General features: G+C 37.0%; 1 protein-coding gene across 6 annotated transcripts in view; it reads left to right on the top strand.

Moving 5' to 3' along the window:
* DGKB (diacylglycerol kinase beta) overlaps positions 1 to 20,077 on the top strand; it is a 666,176-nt gene that overhangs the window by 117,538 nt on the left and 528,561 nt on the right. For all 6 annotated transcript variants that reach the window (XM_021689586.1, XM_021689590.1, XM_021689588.1 and 3 more), the window contains 2 exons: positions 15,416 to 15,465; positions 19,162 to 19,236. In XM_021689586.1, the coding sequence (XP_021545261.1) occupies positions 15,416 to 15,465; positions 19,162 to 19,236 (125 nt within the window). The remainder of the gene's footprint in view (positions 1 to 15,415; positions 15,466 to 19,161; positions 19,237 to 20,077) is intronic.

The raw sequence follows: 20,077 nt of genomic DNA, 5'->3' as shown, positions 1-20,077 counted from the left end.
TCCCACCTGTCTTTTCTGCCAGGCATTTACAAAATATTTAGAAAAAAAGATCTTTTTTTTTCATTGAAAGGAAACAAACAAAAGCTCTTGAAGTTTCCACTGATTATATGCCATTTCTTCACATTACTTTACTTGCTCCAATCATATTTTCTCACTGAGAACTTTGCTTATACTGAGGCCCGATCAGGTAGATGGTGTTTATTCACCTGCTGCTGTGGACCCTTGCAGAATAGGTGTGCATGTGCGTGCCTGTGCATGCAGGTTTTTGTGCATACGTGTTGAGGTTGTGGGGGATTCCATTTTTCTCTCTCCTTGTTGGTGTCAGTTACCAACCACCCTGATGCGTGGATGAGAACATTGTACCAAGGCAGATTTTTCCTCTCCACCCTAAGCCTGCTACAGTACTTTGTGGGGCATCTTTCAGTATCTTCCTCTTTTAGTTTCCTTGCACTCCTCAAATTCTGTGACCTCACCCCCATTTTATTTCAGCCACCCACTTCTGCAACAATACCCCATGCGTCGTAATTTCCAAAGATTGTTCTTTTTCTAAAATTTTAAACTCTGTTTTTTTTTTTAAAGATTTTATTTATTTATTTGAGAGAGAGAGACACAGCGAGAGAGGGAACACAAGCAGGGGGAGTGGGAGAGGGAGAAGCAGGCTTCCCGCCGAGCAGGGAGCCCGATGCGGGGCTCGATCCCAGGACCCTGGGATCATGACCTGAGCCGAAGGCAGACGCTTAACGACTGAGCCACCCAGGCGCCCCTAAACTCTAATAGTTTATTTTGACCACAGACTGTGGTCACTTAACTTCCCCCTCTCCTACCTTTAAATATAACATAGCACAGTATTTAAGAGCCTCGACTCGGTTTCACTAACTGAATGCAGCCTAGCTTTGACACTTATGAGTGACTGGGACACACTGAAAAAAAACAAAAAAACTCCTTAGGCTCAGTTTCTCCAACTGTAAAACTGGAATCATAGTAATATTTATCTCTTATATTTGCTATGAAAATTAAATGAACCAGTATTTGCTCACATAAATTCCTTCACATTTCCTAGTTCACATAAATATTTGTTCTGTGAAATAAAATAAGTTAAATATTCTTGTCTCTTAACCATTTCCCTTCCTTCTGGATATGCCTGCTGCTCTTTGGACCCTCATCCCTTCAACTATAGACTGACCCCATAATCCATGATGCCGATCATCCTTTGACACTTAGGTTTAGGCACACAATTTCTTTGCTTGTATACTGAGGTGGTAGAGATTTAGTAAAATAAAAAGATCATTCTATGGGTCATAACTCTACTCAAAACCTCAGTTGGCCTACCGTGCCTTCGGTGTTTCGCTAGTCGTCAACTTCTAGCTAAGTTAATCCAGATGCTTCTTTGTTCCAACACCTACCTGTTTAATCATCATCTCACTCATTAGGTGTGAATTCTTGTAACTTCCTCTCATGTTACCTAAAGCTTGTCAACTTCTAGACATGTTCTTTCCTCTTCCTCTTCTGACTCAGGGTGAATGTGTCCCTTTGACAGTTCCTGTTGAATAATGCATAAACCGAAGCCCTTAATTTAGCACCTATAAACTGATTTGACTCCACAATTTGATCCCCCTTCCTTTGTCAGTCTTGCATTTGACTTTGACCTGCACACACAGGCACGAACACTGTCCCCTTCACCTGGATCTACTTTTCAATCATCAGATAAACCCCGAACTTTTCCATCTTTATACCTTTGCTTCTAATGTGCATTTGTTGGGGGTGTTCTTTCTCAGTGTATAACATATCCACTTCAGTATACACTTGAGGCTCAGCTCATGTCATGAATCCTCTTGCCACCTCCAAACTGAATTCATTTTACTCTTTCTCGTACCCTTGTGCTGTGTCTAACTTCCTACCCTAGCACCTACCACGTGTGTGTGTATTTCAACAGACAGATGCTCAGTAAATGATACTTAAATAGAATTGTATTGAAGTCAGTGTGTGCTTGAGAAGAGAAAAATAATGTGAATTATTGAGGACATGGAATAATACTAAATTCATTTACACTGCAACTTTTTAAAAAAAAGATTTTATTTATTTATTTGAGAGAGAGAGAGAGAGAGAACACAAGTGAGGAGGTGGAGTGAGGGAAAGGGAGAAGAACACTCTCTGCTGAGCAGGGAACTTGATGCGGGACTCAATCCCAGGGTCCTGGGATCATGATCTGAGCTGAAGGCAGACCCTTAACTGAATGAGCTATCCAGGTGCCCCTATTCTGTGACTTTAAGATACATAGTGTTCACATTTGGAAAGGTGTTTATAAATTATTAATAATTTAAGTAGAATAATTTTTGTTAGCTTATATTTAATGAAAATGTATTACTGAAGAGAAATCAGTTGGAAAGTAACCAGGAAATAGATAATCTACAGATAATGAAGACTAACCTGTATGTTAAAGTCACTGCTATGTATAGTATTAATCACAGAACCACTGGATTTAACACTGAAGAGATCCTAAAGATCAGGTAGTCAATTTCCCTATAGTGTCAATGAAAAAACTAAAGCCCAGAGAGACTGGTTATTAATTATAGCACTAGTTTATCCAGCTGTGACTAATACCCGCGACTTCTGCTTTACTGTAGAAGTGCTCTTTTTATTTTGAAAAGCTTCCTTTCCTTATCTTTATTACCTTTTCTCTGAGGGAAAAAAGGAGAAAATATTGCTTCATTACATTAGATGTCACAAACTCCAAGCAGCTAATTTTTTTCACCTCTGCCCCGAGAGCTTATTAAGTAGGTCTTAAAATATATAGAACAGTAAAAAATTGTGAATTAAAAAATTCCAGCTTAAATGCCTTTAAAAAATATACTTTCTAATGCTTAATAACAAATTCCATATTAATATTTTTATTATCAATAATATGTTATGCCAAGTATTAAAAACACTGGAGTGTATTTAGTAGGGTGTTCAAGGAGAAAACACATTAAAAACTTGTGAATCTTTTGGAAGAGAAAAAATTCTGGATATAAAGAACGAACCTTATATTGCATAATATGCCTCTGCCCTGATCTTTTAACCAAATTCATGTGTGGGTGCATAATTGTTTCTATATAAAGGGAAATTACATGAATTTAAAAATAGAAAAAAAGTGGGTTAAACTAGCTTGTAACTTTGAAAAAGGTACCCACATTTGGAAGCTATCATGTTGACAGAGTAATTTTAATATTGGGCTTAAAATATTTTTGCACCCTAAAATATATATCCTTATTATGTTAGTTTTAAAAATAAGAACTGTTTGTTCACTGTTTCACTTGACCTTGGAGCCTAAATTTATTTTTAAATTCCAAGAAGAAATAAACTTACAATAATATTTGAAGATAGGTTTAATTTTATCAATATAATTCAAATGTAGTTTTAAAAGGGAAAGATCCTATAGGCTTACCAAGACACTTATTTTCCCATGATGCTAATAACTGCCCTTTTTATTTCATTAGTTTCTCTATTTCTGTATAACTAATCAATTTCCAAATCCTCCACCATAAATTCTGGTCTGGAAATTTGTGTCCTTCATTTGTACTTTAATCTTTTCATTGTTAATAACTTTTTCCTTTATTTTACTTGTTCTCTCTTCCTAGAACCATTATTTTTGGATGTTGACACTCCCAAAACAGAAATTTGAATTATTTTTCTTTATTTTCCTATTTTCCAGCATTTCTGCTATATCTTTTTTTTTTTTTTTTGGACATCAGGGACATCTTCTACATCTGTGAGCAGTTTTTGTTTTACTTTTTTTAAATTTTATTTTATTCTGTTATGTTAATCACCATACCTTACATCATTAGTTTTTGATGTAGTGTTCCATGATTCATTGTTTGCATATAACACCCAGTGCTCCATTCAATATGTGCCCTCTATAATACCCATCACCAGGCTAAACCATCCCCTCAGCCTCCTCCCCTCTAGAACCTTCAGTTTGTTTCTCAGAGTCCATAGTCTCTCATGGTTCGTCTCCCCCTCCGATTCCCCCACCTTCATTTTTCCCTTCCTACTATCTTCTTTCTTTTTTTTAACATATAATGTATAATTTGTTTCAGAGGTACAGGTCTGTGATTCATCAGTCTTACACAATTCACAGCACTCACCATAGCACATACCCTCCCCAGTGTCTATGACCCAGCCACCCCATGTCTGCCACCCCCCACCACTCCAGCAACCCTCAGTTTGTTTCCTGAGATTAAGAATTCCTCATATCACTGAGATCATATGATACATGTCTTTCTCTGATTGATTTATGTCACTTAGCATAATACCCTCTAGTGCCATCCACGTCGTTGCAAATGGCAAGATTTCTTTTTTTTTTTTTTTTTGATGGCTGCATAATATTCCATTGTATATATACACCACATCTTCTTTATCCATTCATCTGCCAGTGGACACCTTGGCTCTTTCCATAGTTTGGCTGTTGTGGACATTGCTGCTATAAACATCAGGGTGCATGTACCCCTTCGGATCACTACATTTGTATCTTTGGGGTAAATACCCAGTAGTGCAATTGCTTAGTCATATGGTAGCTCTATTTTCAACTTTTTGAGGAACCTCCATACTGTTTTCCAGAGTGGCTGCACCAGCTTGCATTCCCACCAACAGTGTAGGGGGTTCCCCTTTCTCCGCATCCCTGCCAATATCTGTTGTTTCCTGACTTGTTAATTTTAGCCATTCTGATTGGGGTGAGGTGGTATCTCACTGAGGTTTTGATTTGGATTTCCCTGATGCCGAGCGATGTTGAGCACTTTTTCATGTGTCTGTTGTCCATTTGGATGTCTTCTTTGGAAAAATGTCTGTTCATGTCTTCTGCCCATTTCTTGATTGGATCATTTGTTCTTTGGGTATTGAGTTTGATACGTTCTTTTTAGATTTTGGATACTAGCCTTTTATCTGATATATCATTTGCAAATATCTTCTCCCATTCTGTCGGTTGTCTTTTGGTTTTGTTGACTGTTTCCTTTGCTGTGCAAAAGCTTTTTATCTTGATGAAGTCCCAAGAGTTCATTTTTGCCCTTGCTTCCCTTGCCTTTGGCGATGTTTCTAGGAAGAAGTTGCTGCGGCTGAGGTTGAAGAGGTTGCTGCCTGTGTTCTCCTCTAGGATTTTGATGGACTCCTGTCTCACATTTGGGTCTTTCAACCATTTGGAGTCTATTTTTGTGTGTGGTGTAAGGAAATGGTCCAGTTTCATTCTTCTGCATGTGGCTGTCCAATTTTCCCAACACCATTTGTTGAAGAGACTGTTTTTTTTCCATTGGACATTCTTTCCTGCTTTGTCAAAGATGAGTTGACCATAGAGTTGAGGGTCCATTGCTGGGCTCTCTATTCTGTTCCATTGACCTATGTGCCTGTTTTTGTGCCACTACCATACTGTCTTGATGATGACAGCTTTGTAATAGAGCTGGAAGTCCGGAATTGTGATGCTGCCAGCTTTGCTTTTCTTTTTCAACATTCCTCTGACTATTCGGGGTCTTTTCTGGTTCCATACAAATTTTAGGATTATTTGTTCCATTTCTTTGAAAAAAGTGGATGGTATTTTGATGGGGATTGCATTGAATGTGTAGATTGCTCTAGGTAGCATTGACATCTTCACAATATTTGTTCTTCCAATCCATGAGCATGGAACGTTTTTCCATTTCTTTGTGTCTTCCTCAATTTGTTTCATGAGTATTTTATAGTTTTCTGAGTACAGATTCTTTGCCTCTTTGGTTAGATTTGTTCCTAGGTATCTTACGGTTTTGGGTGCAATTGTAAATGGGATCAAGTCCTTAATTTCTCCTTCTTCTGTCTTGTTGTTGGTGTATAGGAATGCCACTGACTTCTGTGCATTGATTTTATATCCTGCCACTTTACTGAATTCCTGTATGAGTTCCAGCAGTTTTGGGGTGGTCTTTGGGGTTTTCCACATAAAGTATCATATCATCTGCAAAGAATGAGAGTTTGACTTCTTCTTTGCCAATTTGGATGCCTTTGATTTCTTTTTGTTGTCTGATTGCTGTGGCTAGGACTTCTAATACTATGGTGAATAGCAGTGGTGGATAGTGGACATCCCTGCTGTTTTCCTGACCTCAGGGGGAGAGATCTCAGTTTTTCCCCATTGAGAATGATATTCACTGTAGGTTTTTCATAGGTGGCTTTTATGATATTGAGGTATGTACCCTCTATCCCTATACTCTGAAGAATTTTAGTCAAGAGAGGATGTTGTACTATGTCAAATACTTTTTCTGCATCTATTGAGAGGATCATATGGTTCTTGTTCTTTCTTTTATTAAGGTATTGTATCACATTGATTGATTTGCGAATGTTGAACCAACCTTGCAGCCCAGGGATAAATCCCACTTGGTCGTGGTGAATAATGCTTTTAATGTACTATTGGCTATTGATCCTATTGGATCAATAATGATCCTATTGGCTAGTATTTTGCTGAGAATTTTTGCATCCATATTCATCAGGTATATTGGTCTGTAATTCTCCTTTTTATGGGGTCTTTCTCTAGTTTGGGGATCAAGATAATGCTGGCCTCATAAAATGAGTTTGGAAGTTTTCCTTCCATTTCTGTTTTTTGGAACAGTTTCAGAAGAATAGGTATTAATTCTTCTTAAATGTTTGGTAGAATTCCCCTGGGAAGCCATCTGGCCCTGGGCTGTTGTTTGTTGGGAGATTTTTGATGACTACTTCAATTTCCTTCGTGGTTGTAGGTCTGTTCAGTTTTTCTATTTCTTCCTGGTTCAGTTTTGGTAGTTGATACTTCTCTAGGAATGCATCCATTTCTTCCAGGTTATCTAATTTGCTGGCATAGAGTTGCTCATAATATGTTCTTATAATTGTTTGTATTTCTTTGGTGTTGGTTGTGATTTCTCCTCTTTCATTCATGATTTTATTTATTTGGGTCCTTTCTCTTTTCTTTTTGATAAGTCTGGCCAGGGGTTTATCAATCTTATGAATTCTTTCAGAGAACCAGCTCCTAGCTTTGTTGATCTGTACTACTGTTTTTGGTTTCTGTTATACTGATTTCTGCTCTGATCTTTATTATTTCTCTTCTCCTGCTGGGTTTAGGCTTTATTTGCTGTTTTTTCTCCAGCTCCTTTAGGTGTAGGGTTAGGTTGTGTGTTTGAGACCTTTCTTGTTTCTTGAGAAAGGCTTGTATTGCTATATACTTTCCTCTTAATGACCGCCTTTGCTGCATCCCAGAGATTTTGAACAATTGTGTTTTCATTTTCATTTGTTTCCAGGAATTTTTTTAATTCTTCTTTAATTTCCTGGTTGACCCATTCATTCTTCAGTAGGATGCTCTTTAGCCTCCATGTATTTGAGTTCTTTCCGACTTTCCTCTTGTGATTGAGTTCTAGTTTCAAAGCATTGTGGTCTGAAAATATGCAGGGAATGATCCCAATCTTTTGGTACTGATGGAGACCTGATTTGTGACCTAGGATGTGATCTATTCTGGAGAATGTTCCATGGGCACTAGAGAAGAATGTCTATTCTGTTCTTTGGGATGGAATGTTCTGAATATGTCAGTGAAGTCCATTTGGTCCAGTGTGTCATTTAACGTCTTTATTTCCTTGTTGATCTTTTGCTTAGATGATCTGTCCATTTCAGTGAGGGGGGTGTTAAAGTCCCCTACTATTATTGTATTGTTGTTGATGTGTTTCTTTGCTTTTGTTATTAACTGGCTTATATAATTGGCTGCTTCCATGTTAGGGGCATAGATATTTACAATGTTAGATCTTCTTGTTGGATAGACCCTTTAAGTAGGATATAATGTCCTTCCTCATCTCTTATTATAGTCTTAAGTTTAAAGTTTAATTTGTCTGATAGAAGGATTGCCACCCTAGCTTTCTTTTTGTGTCCATTAGTATGGTAAATGGTTTTCCACCCCCTCACTTTCAATCTGGAGGTGTCTTTGGGTCTACAATGAGTCTCTTGCAGACAGCATATCAATGGGTCTTGTTTTTTTATCCAATCTGATAGGCTGTGTCTTTTGATTGGGGCATTTAGCCCATTTACATTCAGGGTAACTATTGAAAGAAAGGAATTTAGTGCCATTGTATTGCCTGTAAGGTGACTGTTACTGTATGTTGTCTCTGTTCCTTTCTTTTTTAAATATATATTTTTTTAATTTGAGACAGAGAGAACGAGAGAGAGAGAGCGCATGAGAGGGGGGAGGGTCAGAGGGAGAAGCAGGTTCCTTGCTGAGCAGGGAGCCTGATGCGGGACTCCATCCAGGGACTCCAGGATCATGACCTGAGCCGAAGGCAGTCGCTTAACCAACTGAGCCACCCAGGCGCCCCTCTCTGTTCCTTTCTTGTCTATGTTACTTTTAGGCTCTTTCTTTGCTTAGAGGACCCCTTTCAATATTTTTTGTAGGGCTGGTTTTGTGTTTGCAAATTCCTTTAGTTTTTGTTTGTCCTGGAAGCTTTTTATCTCTCCTTCTATTTTCAATGACAGCCTAGCTGGATATAGTATTCTTGGCTGCATGTTTTTCTTGTTTAGTGCTCTAACTATATCATGCCAGTCCTTTCTGTCCTGCCAGGTCTCTGTGGATAGGTCTGTTGCCAGTCTAATGCTTCTACCATTTTAGGTTACAGACCTCTTGGCCCGAGCTGCTTTCAGGGTTTTCTCTTTGTCTCTGAGACTCGTAAGTTTTACTATTAGATGTTGGGGTGTTGACCTATATTTGTTGATTTTGAGGCGGGTTCTCTGTGCCTCCTGGATTTTGATGCCTGTTTCCTTCCCCAAATTAGGGAAATTCTCTGTTATAACTTGCTCCAATAGACCTGCCCCTCTCTCTCTTTCTTCTTCTTCTGGGAACCCAATTATTCTAATAGTGTTTCATCTTATGGTATCATTTATCCTGAATGCTGCCCTCGTGATCCAGTAGTTGTTTATCTCTCTTTTTCTAAGCTTCTTTATTCTCCATCATTTGGACTTCTATATCACTAATTCTCTCTTCTGCCTCATTTGTCCTAGCAGTTAGATCCTTCATTTTTTATTGCACCTCATTAATAGCCTTTTTGATTTCGACTTGGTTAGATTTTAGTTCTTTTATTTCTCCAGAAAGGGTTTCTCTAGTATCTTCCATGCTTTTCTCAAGCCCAGCTAGTATTTCTATGATCTTCATTATGAACTCTAGTACCGACATCTTACTAATGTCCGTATTGATTAGGTCCCTGGCAGTTGGTACTGCCTCTTGTTCTTTTTTTTGAGGTGATTTTTTCCGTCTTGTCATTTTGTCCAGAGGAGAACAGATGAATGAGAGAACAAAATGCTAATAGGGTAACAATGACCCCAGAAAAATATACACTAAACACTTCAGAAGAAACCTGACACCAGGGGAAAAGAAAGGGAAAGAAAGAAAAAAGAAAAAAAAGAAAAAACAGAAAAAGAAAAAGAAAAAAAAAGAATATGATTAAATATGATCAGGCTGGTGAATAGATCAGTGCCACACACTAGATTTTGGGCATGTTTTGGTCTGTTAGAAGGAACTGCCTTCCAAAATTTTAAAGAAAGAAAAACTTATATATGTACAAAAATAAGGGTAAATACGATGAAGGGATAGAATATGAATGTAAAGATGAGTATTATAAAAGATTTTATAAAAGGAATTGATAAGATAAGAAGTTGGTTGGAAAACTAAGGAAGAGTAATTAAAAAAAAAGGGAGAGAATGTGATCAGGCAGGAGAGTAGAACAAAGGCATACACTAGAGATTTAGGGTATATTTTGGTGTGTTCGAAGAAACTGTATCCCAAAATTTTAAAGAGAGAACAACTTATATATATACCAAAAATAAGGTTAACTACTATGAAGGGATAGAATATGACTCTAAAATTGAAAAATAAAAATGTTTTTTAAAAAAGGTATTGATAAGATGTTGGTTGAAAAAGGTAAAAAGAAAACTTCAAAAAAAAAAAAGTTAAAAAAAAATAACTTTGAAAGAGTAAAGAATCAGGGGGTGAAAAAAGCCATGAATTCTATGTGCAGTATTCCCCTAGTGCTGGAGTTCTGCCGCTCTCATTGATCGGTAAACTTGGTCTTGGCTGGCTGTTCTCCCTGATCTTCTTGTGGGGGGGGTCCTGTTGCCGTGGTTCCCAATGTCTTTGCCAGAGGCAGAATTTCCCCGCCCTTGCCCCTCCGGGCTAAGTAATCTGCTCGGGTTTGCTCTCGGGAGCTTTTGTTCCCTGTAAGCTTTCCGTACAGCTTTGGAGGATGGGAGTGAAAATGGCGGCCTCCCAACCTCCACCCCAGAGGAGCCGAGAACTCGGGGCCCGCTCCTCAGTGAGCCCCCAGAGAAAAGCAGTCAGTCACTCCCATCTCCCCAGTCTCTGGCCGCACTCCCTGCTCACCCGGCCTGTGACCGTGCGTTTCTATCTCTGGCACCCGACCCCGGGTGGAGTCTCCAAACCCAGTAGATCCCTGCGGTGCGCTCCCGCACCGGTCCTCCCTGGGGAGTAGGGGGAGTCTCCCTATATCTGCCGCTTGTTTGGTCCCTGCTTCCAGAAAGTGGTCACTTTTTTGTTCAGACAGTTGCTGCTATTCTTTTCTTCGATATCCTGTTGAGTTCGTAGGTGTTCAGAATGGTTTCATCCCTGTGTAGCTGAATTCCTAGGACCAGATGAAATTTACGTCTCCTACCTCTCTGCCATCTTGCTCCTGTTTTACTTTTTCTATCATGCTTTTAACTTCACAGAGGATTCATTTTGTTCTCAGAATGATTCTTATATGCTCCTCTTCTTGCTTTGTGGATTGCAGCTTTCCCCTTACAAGGTTTTATTCTGCTTCCTTGCTTTGTTGTTACTGTTTTCCCAAATTACTTGTTTTGGAAGGACTCCTGGGTGTGGTGCATAAGTGGGTGTGTGGGTGAGGTTTAAGTGTGACTCACTGGAGATAAGGAAGAGGACTTATACTCTCAGTATTCACTGTTTAGACTTTCACATAAATACCTTGTTTTGGGGATAGTACCCCTACCATCAGAAGTCCTGAGCATCCTGAGCTCAGCATTCCCTTAGTTTGAGTGCTCTTCAGCCCCAGCGTCTAGTCTTCTGCTGGGGCAGGGAGCTGGCATACTGTCAGGTAGAAGGTGTGAAGGGTGGTATTTGAGGGTCTGACTTCTTTCTGTGAAGACTATCACTTCGTTTTCTATCTCATCACCCTTTCTGTGTAAATCTTTGCTTCTTTACTGCCAGCTCACGTTTATATTTCTCTGGTTTCTAGGTCAGTCAGCATGTGTTTCCCAGCTTCTTGAATTCGATGGTTCTTTTTTCCTCTCGCATCTTCTTTGTGCTTTTTGATTTATGCCTATTTCATACCGTATTTTTACTATAGTGGCACTTCAGTAGAAAGCCAAGGTAGAGAGGTATGTTCAGTACTCCCTATTTTGCATGACCCCACTATGATTTTAAATTAGGAAAATAGACTTATCTCTGAAAATCAAAATCCTAGAATTTCTCTCTCTTATTCGGGACCAAAGGAAACTTTGATTTTTTATTTTGACTTGGTCAGATTTAGAGTACATTATATTTAGCACTCAATATAGGTATGCAGTTTTTCTTATTGCTATTCTGATTGACTAGAACTTAAATTTCTCCAACTTTTTCTTTGATGAATTAGACAGAATTCATAGACAACCATTAACACCTGTTAATGTGTTTAGAAATTATTTAAAAGATGTCAAGACTTCTACTATAGACAATAATGAACAATGTGTTTTCAAACCAACATCGCTACTGGGAACAACTAGAAAATTTGTATATACTATTTTTTTTTTTTTAAACTGGTTGAAAGCTTCAGGGAATTGTCAAGGCATATTGGATTTCTGGGTCAAATTTCTGGGAGAGGGGACCCTGGCTTTTGCCACTATTTTTAAATGGCAAATTCTTAAACAACCAAGGCTGAGAAGCTAAGCAGTTTGAGGAGACTGGTCTTGAGGGAAAATAAAAAACAAAAAACAAAAACTTGAGTTCCAGAAATAGATATGTTGTTGTCTCTGGTTTAAAGTTTTTTTTATTGGTGATGTTGAGCACTTTATTTTGACTGGCCATTCCTGTATCTTCCATTTTTGAATTATCTGTTCAATTTTTTTGCCTCTTTTTTATTTGGGTTGTTTGTCATTTTATTACTGAGTTATAGGGTTTGTTCATATATTCAAGAAATAAGCCCTTTGTCAGATATATGTGTTCTGAAAAGTTCTCAAGTCTGTGGCTGTTTTTTTTTTTTCTTCTCTATTCTTTCTTCATCTTTCTTTTTTTTTCTTTTTTCTTTCACTTATTTCTTTCTTTGTTTATTTATTTATTTTTTTTGTATGAGTAGAAGTTCTAAACCTGATGAACCTTAATTTACCCTTTTTTTTTTTTTTTAATCATTGGTGGTTCATGTTGGCTTACCTTAAGGTTGTGAAGATATCTTCCTATATTTTCTTCTAGCAGCTTTATAGTTTACTTTAATGTTAAAATTAAAGTTTCATTTTTTTCTTAAAAATAAAGTTTAGTTTAAACTTAAAATTTATTTTGACCTAATCTTTATGTTTGATGTGAAGTAAGTGCCCATGTTGAGTGCACAGAATCACTGGGGGAGACAATAGAACAGGTTAGTTTTAATTTTATTTTTAATATAGCTGGTTATTGGTTTTTATTTTTATGTTGCTTTATTTTTTTTAGAGGGGTTGGTGGGGCAGAGGGAGAGGGAGAGAATCTTAAGTAGGCTCAGTGCCTAGCATGGAGTTTGCCCCGGGGCTCTGTCTCACAACCCTGTGATCATGACCTGAGATGAAATCAAGAGTCGGATGCTTAACTGACTGAGCCACCCAGGTGCTCCCCAGGTTATTGTTTTTTAAATGATATTGAGAAACACAGAGAATCATTAGGAGGGATAGAGAACCAGATTTGGAGGATGTTTCTCTAGGATCATTGATGAAATTAAGTGCTAAATTTTCCTGGGGAGAATCCCATTGCTGCCTCTCAGTGCATGAGCAGGGCACCCTTCATTGCCAACACCCCTGACACATCCAGGACCCTGGTTGCTCTCTCTCTGACCACTGCTACTGCTGTTGCTCACATCACCAGGATGACTTTGAGTAGCCCCCTTTTTTCTTGGGTCACCAGCCTCTGATTGATTAACTGGGTTTTTCTTCTGATTGATGGAGCCTGGGTCATGTGCAAACTCTACCTTCAAGACAGGCCAGTAAAGACAAGGTATCTTGTGTTTCATCTGTTTCTGTGTTTTGTAAAGTGTGGCTTTAAGAGCATAGGAAGAAGTTTCAGATGCAGCCGGAAAATGAATGGCAGGTAACCCCACACAGAGTCCACTTGTGTATGTGTCTTTGAGCTCATGTTTCTGACAAGTCTTACCAAGAGGTATAGGGTTTCCATATATCTGATCACCTAAAAATGGTCAGGCAGTCATTTATTACAGTAAAGATTCATGGAGTCACCAGTGGCCCTCATTCTAAAATACAGCTAGGCGGGGCGCCTGGGTGGCTCAGTCGTTAAGCGTCTGCCTTCGGCTCAGGTCATGATCCCGGGGTCCTGGGATCAAGCCCCGCATCGGGCTCCCTGCTCGGTGGGAAGCCTGCTTCTCCCTCTCCCACTCCCCCTGCTTGTGTTCCCTCTCTTGCTGTGTCTCTCTCTGTCAAATAAATAAATAAAATCTTTAAAAAAATGAAAATAATAAAATACAACTAGGCTTTTGTAAATACTTGCCTTGTTCGTGGTACTGAATCCATTCTTTGAGTGGTGGGTGAATTCTTGTCACTCACAAAGTGATGTTTCTATTTTCTGCTTTACTAGAAAAACTTGAAATGCTTAGGATCCATGTTCTGGTAGGACTTTTCTTTCTGAATTTTTGCCATTTATTGAGTATATGAAAGACAGTAATCATTATGGTTTGCAAATAAAGATATTTAGGTCATTAGCCAGCATAACATTATGTTCCTTAATTCAGTGGGTACACATTTTCCTCATACATTTTAGCATCTTTAAAATCTTTTTCCATTTTCCAATAAATAGAACATGATGATTAGATTGTAAGCATTTTTTTTCTATTAGTTGTATGTAGGCTGGTTATAGCATCTTATAAATAAATAATCATATCTTAGGTTGGTGAAATTATAATAATTATTTTAAATACAAAAATAATAATTAGTTAACAGATATATGATCAAGGTCATTGCCCAATTGTGCCTCATTGTTATCAATGTCTTTATTTAATATGAAAGACCCCAGACATCAAGATTCTCCCAGAAATTATACAAACCCAACAAAAACTCTCACTTCCACTCCTCTGTTTTAACAGCTGTGTCATTCTCTGTTTATCTCAAAATGGCACCTGCAGCCCCTTCTGGAGACTCCGGGTGGTGTGTGAACTTATGAGGGAATCCTCTGGCCTGAGAGGCCCTCTGTCCTCCTGCTTTCCTGTGCTCACTACCACAGAGACAACACTCTCCTTTTCCTTACTTCTTTAGTTCAAAGAGTGGTTACCCTCTGAAAGTACATCTCAGATTGCAACACATACACCATTATAACCGTGATAGTAATGCATTTTGTGTCTTGTTGTCCTGCATCAGAAAAATTCCCCTATTTTGTACTAATCCTTTCCCATGCTGCTTAGCAATCAATCAAAACAACGGCTTATATTTGTGTAGTGACCTATAGCTTTTGCTATGCATTTGTGTGTATCACCTCACTTAACTTTTCCGACAAGTGTGTCTTATGACAGGGTGGTTATTCTCATTTGACAGATAAGAAAACGGTGTTGGACTATACCCATGTACTAGTGGATCACAGATTCCAAATTTGGTTTACAGAACTCTGAATCAGTTTGTTTTTTCCTACTCACTCTGCCCTTTAATATCTGGACTCCGAATATCTAAAATCCCTTCTCTTCTTTTATTTTTGTGTTTTCACTTAATGATCTTATAATTAAAAAATTGAGCAAACAATGGTACCTTTTAGTGTTTTCTACATATATAACAAAACTTGTTTGACCTTATATCTGATATTTAGTATTTTTATTAACGGACTAATTCATTCTCAAATTAACTGGAGAAATGAGCCTACAAATCGATGTCTTTGAATAGGAAAGGATTGAAAATTTGCTTTCAATGGAAAGGAAATTTTATTTTATTTTTTTAAAGATTTTATTTATTTATTTGACAGAGAGAGACACAGCGAGAGAGGGAACACAAGCGGGGGTGGGTGGGAGAGGGAGAAGCAGGCTTCCCGCCAAGCAGGGAGCCCAATGCGGGGCTAGATCCCAGGACACTGGGATCATGACCTGAGCCAAAGACAGATGCTTAATGACTGAGCCACCCAGGCGCCCCTCAATAGAAAGGGAATTTTTACTAACATTGATCTTACTCTCCTCTAATTTTTTTTCAACACCTCTTTTATTTCTAGTTATGTTTCGCCTCTATGACACAGATGGGAATGGCTTCCTGGACAGCTCGGTAATTTTTTTCTTTAAATTTTCTGTGAAAATTTCAAAGTAGTTTGTTCTGAAAAATGCAATGAATAAATTCATAGCTATTACCACAGAAGACACACTGAATATAATTTCCATGCACTCACACAGCATTTTGATCATCTGACTTTTTGAAAGAGAGTGATCTGAAAAAAAAATAAAAATAAAAGTGTTAGGATTACAATTGTTCTGTTGAATAATTTTGCTAGAAAAAAGTGACTTTTTATGCATGGAAAGATAAAAAAGACCCCAGCTCCTTTGAATAATACATGAGAAAGTTGAGATCATTGATCTAGAAAGAAAAAAAAATTGAGCTTTGACACTAAGAAAAATAACAAGAATACCAGTAGAATTGAAAGGAATTATAAAGTCAATTTAATCATTTTATCATTTTTGCACATTTTAAAAGTCTTTTAGTTATATATGCTGTTAAAATACATATACTTACAAATTACTTTAACAAACTTCCCTTTTTAAAATGTCTCATCCAATTTATTTATTTATTTTTTATTTATTTATTTTTTTTTAAAGATTTTATTTATTTATTTGAGACAGAGAGAATGAGAGAGAGAGAGCACATGAGAGGGGGGAGGGTCAGAGGGAGAAGCAGGCTCCCTGCCGAGCAGGGAGCCCGATGCGGGACTCGATCCAGGGACTCCAGGATCATGACCTGAGCCGAAAGCAGTCGCTTAACCAACTGAGCCACCCAGGCGCCCTCTCATCCAATTTAAATACAACTTCTACGCTATCATTTAGTCATAAAAAGCAATAGGAGAAAAATTCCATCTCTATATGATTGAACTAAAAGGAATAATTAAAATTTTTTTTAAAGATTTTATTTATTTATTTGACAGAGAGATAGCGAGAGCAGGAACATAAGCAGGGGGAGTGGGAGAGGGAGAAGCGGGCTTCCTGCCGAGCAGGGAGCCCGATGTGGGACTCGATCCCAGGACCCTGGGATCATGACCTGAGCCGAAGGCAGACGCTTAACGACTGAGCCACCCAGGTGCCCAGGAATAATTAAATGTTTATTGTATTTGTAACATACATAAATCATTGATAGTTTTCAGAGGAGTAGTTAGACTCTTAGTTTTACTGCACAAATCAGTGCTTCGAATATAAATCCATTTCAGGTTCCATCCAATAATGCATTTTATATTTGCCAGTGACATATTTTTCATATATTATTAATTCTTCTATAAAGAAAATAGAAGAATCTCAAAAAAAATAAGTGTCAGGTTATGGAAATCTTGGAGTACACAGGTACATTAAATAACAAATGTTTTGATATTTTTAAATCGATTAAAATGAACATTACTTCTGATAGTGAATTTCTCTCCACAGCTCCCTTTAGCAGAGTTCAAACAGAATTCTACAAGCAGAGCAGTGAAGTTGGATACATATTTATGAATGCTGAGTAGGATAATGGCACATTAGCTTCTCCAGAGAGAGACAAAAATATATAATTCCTACTTTAGGAAATGACCACCAATCTAAATTGATGCTGTGATTGTGGGATTCCTTATGTTTAAGTCTCTCCAATTTTTCAAACGCTATCATTTTTAAGTGCTTAGTAGTGTCCAGTTTTCCATTTAGGAATATTAAGCTACAGGATACATTTGCTCATTTTCTGGTGGCATTTCACAGCGAGGAGTTTAGACTTTTCTAGATATTTCCATATGCTTATTGTCGCACTTCTGTCCATACTACTGCAAATTGTATTTGAATGCAAATTTGTTTTATTTAGTGTTTCTTTTTAATTAAATTAAAGGATGTTTCCTTACTAGGCTCTTAGCCATGGGTTGGCAGCTGATTTGAAAATTCAGTCAAATGCTTCTTTTGGTCTCTGGCCATTTTTTATTGTTGTTAACATATAATACATTGCATTATTTATCACTGTCATCTAATATTAAACAATAAGTTGGAGATAAATTGATTTATGATTAAACTAGTCTATTTTGTAATTAAAGGCCTGAATTTTATTTCTATGGTTTTCCCCAGACAACTTACCACTTCATTTTATTTTCTTCATTATCAGGTTGAAATTGCACGTTCTGATGTCCTTAATCTTGGAAATTTTAAAGGTGTAACACTTCACATATTGGAGGCCAAACAGAGGAAAATTGATATTTTGAAAAAGGACCACTATGTGTAATAATACTAGTGAATATTTATTGATCCCTTGCAGTATGCCAGGCGGCATAAATGTATTTCATATCATAGCATGCTTACTCTTTGCAGCAACTCTATGCACTAGTTAAGATTAGAATACTCATTTTACGGATGAGAAAGCTGAGTCTTGGGTCAAATGATTTATCTAAATGTCACATGCCTGCATAAAAAGGGTTTCTGTTCCTAAAAACATGTCCAGGGACTTTTACCACTCCAAACCATCAAGGCATAAACAGGCAAAGATAGAGTAATACACACATACACAATTCTAACCTATAATTCCAAGATATTTTAGTTTAAATTTTTTCTTAACTGTAATAAGTAAATTTATATTTATTTATATTTATATATTTGTATTTTTTATATTTGTATTTATATTTGTATTTTTGTATTTGTATTTATATTTGTATTTTTTTCTGGGGCAATCTGTGTTACCTAAACATTTTCATGATTATATTTTTTCTGGAGAGAGGAATGGAGCTTTCATCAGTTTCTCAGATGGATCCATTGTCCCCCCAAAAACAACCTCTTTTACTACATTTCCTTCTTCACTCTATGAATATCAACTACATATATTACATCAGAGATTTGAGTGGAATAATCTTTGATTAATATGCTTTCAAACCTTATCCTTTTATACTTCTTATATTTTAAATTATTATACTGTTAAGACACCACACTTAATTATCTCAGTGACTATATTTAAAATTACTAGCATTTACGAAGTATATTTAATCTTTTCTGGAGATAGGGAAAAATTAAAGTATTAAATAAATAGGTATGAGCAAATGTTTTATTTGGTCAAGGCATATGTATTAACTAACTGTTCTTCAAAGAGTTGACACTTGAGCCCAATAATATGAAAATGCTAACTAAAATTCTATTTCCTCATAAAATAAACTCTACATGTACTTAGCCTCCAAACCTTGACCCTGAACATGCCTCTCGCAGAGCAAATTATACCAGTTAATGGCTGGAACAGTCGATATACGTTCTCAGTGTATCAGAATGAAAATAAACCTCTCAGTTGCCCTCAAACGCTTCCTTCCATCCTTCCACACCTGTTTCTAAGCCAAAGGGTCAGAACACTCGGTGACTTAAATGTCACAGCTTGTGAAAATATGCCTGCTCCTACTTCAATCAGATCTTCCTTTCTAAAGATAGCTTTTCTTCCTTAAAAAAAATATCTGCTCTGGAAGAAAAGCTTATTTTGTGTAGTTGTGCCCTCTTCTGGTGAAGATTTCTAGACCAAGTACAAAATAAATTTATATTCAAGTGCTTCTTTTATGTATAGTTAATCAGACTGTTGAAAGGATTATTATATATATAAAAATTAATGTATATGTATAAATTATATATAATACATAAATTAATCGTGTAACTTTTAGTTTTTGAACTGCACGTTAAACAAAACAATTCTTATAAGTCAAAGTTTGAAAAACTTACAAAGACCCTGTATTCATGTTTTCTCCCTTTTCTCTGTCTCTGTCTCTGTCTCTGTCCTCTCCAGGAGCTAGAAAATATCATCAGTCAGATGATGCATGTCGCAGAATACCTTGAATGGGATGTCACTGAACTTAATCCAGTAAGTATATGGACAATTTAACTGTTGGCTACATTCTAGAAGGCCCATTTCTCTTTTCTCTTTTTTGGAACCTTAATATACTACTGACATTTGATATTTTCTTTTGATAACCCAAAGTTACTATTTCTATTCAGTAGCGAAAGTGGGTTCTGAACAAGAAAAGGTATACGTGGTGTTCTGAAGCTCTTAGCAGTAACTTTTGCTTTTCTTCTTCATGGAAATTAATTTGAATGGCAATCTCAGATGTCTTTAGGTAAGCAGGAGCTGCTGGTGGATACTGCCAAGGTTATGCCATGCAATAAAATAGTCAGAACTAATGTATGTTATTCATGATCTCTGTATTTTCCTTTTATGGAAATAGCTAAATATTCATTCTAAAAGAAGATGAAGTCGCTTAAGATAATGACAGTTGACTGTGTACACTGCACTGTGTTAGTTCCTGTATATGTGTTACTCAATGCTTGCAACCCTGAGATAGATCCTACTATTTTATTCATTTTACAGATAAGGGAATTGGGACCCTAGCATGTTCAAGAAACCTCTCATAGCTCTTCAGCTAGTTAAAGATAGAGCTAGAAAGTTGTAATAATTTGTTTAAAGAAATGGTATCGAAGGAGGCTTTTAAGAACCTAACAACCTCTTATTTTTAATAGATTTACACCAAATACAACATTATTCAAATGTATATTAAAACATACTTGATTAGAAACTTTGACTTTTGCCACAAGTAATATTTTGGAGAGAGTTGATAAGTACGTTATTGACTAGTTTATTCTTGAAACCAACTAAGTTGAGCACATTGTAAATGAATTAAGCATATACAAATCAATTTTATTTAAAT

This window comes from Neomonachus schauinslandi, chromosome 12 (genome assembly GCF_002201575.2).
Source record: "Neomonachus schauinslandi chromosome 12, ASM220157v2, whole genome shotgun sequence".
Lineage (NCBI taxonomy): Eukaryota > Metazoa > Chordata > Mammalia > Carnivora > Phocidae > Neomonachus > Neomonachus schauinslandi.
Note: the sequence above shows the minus strand (reverse complement) of the source record. Positions and strands in the feature narration are given on the sequence as shown.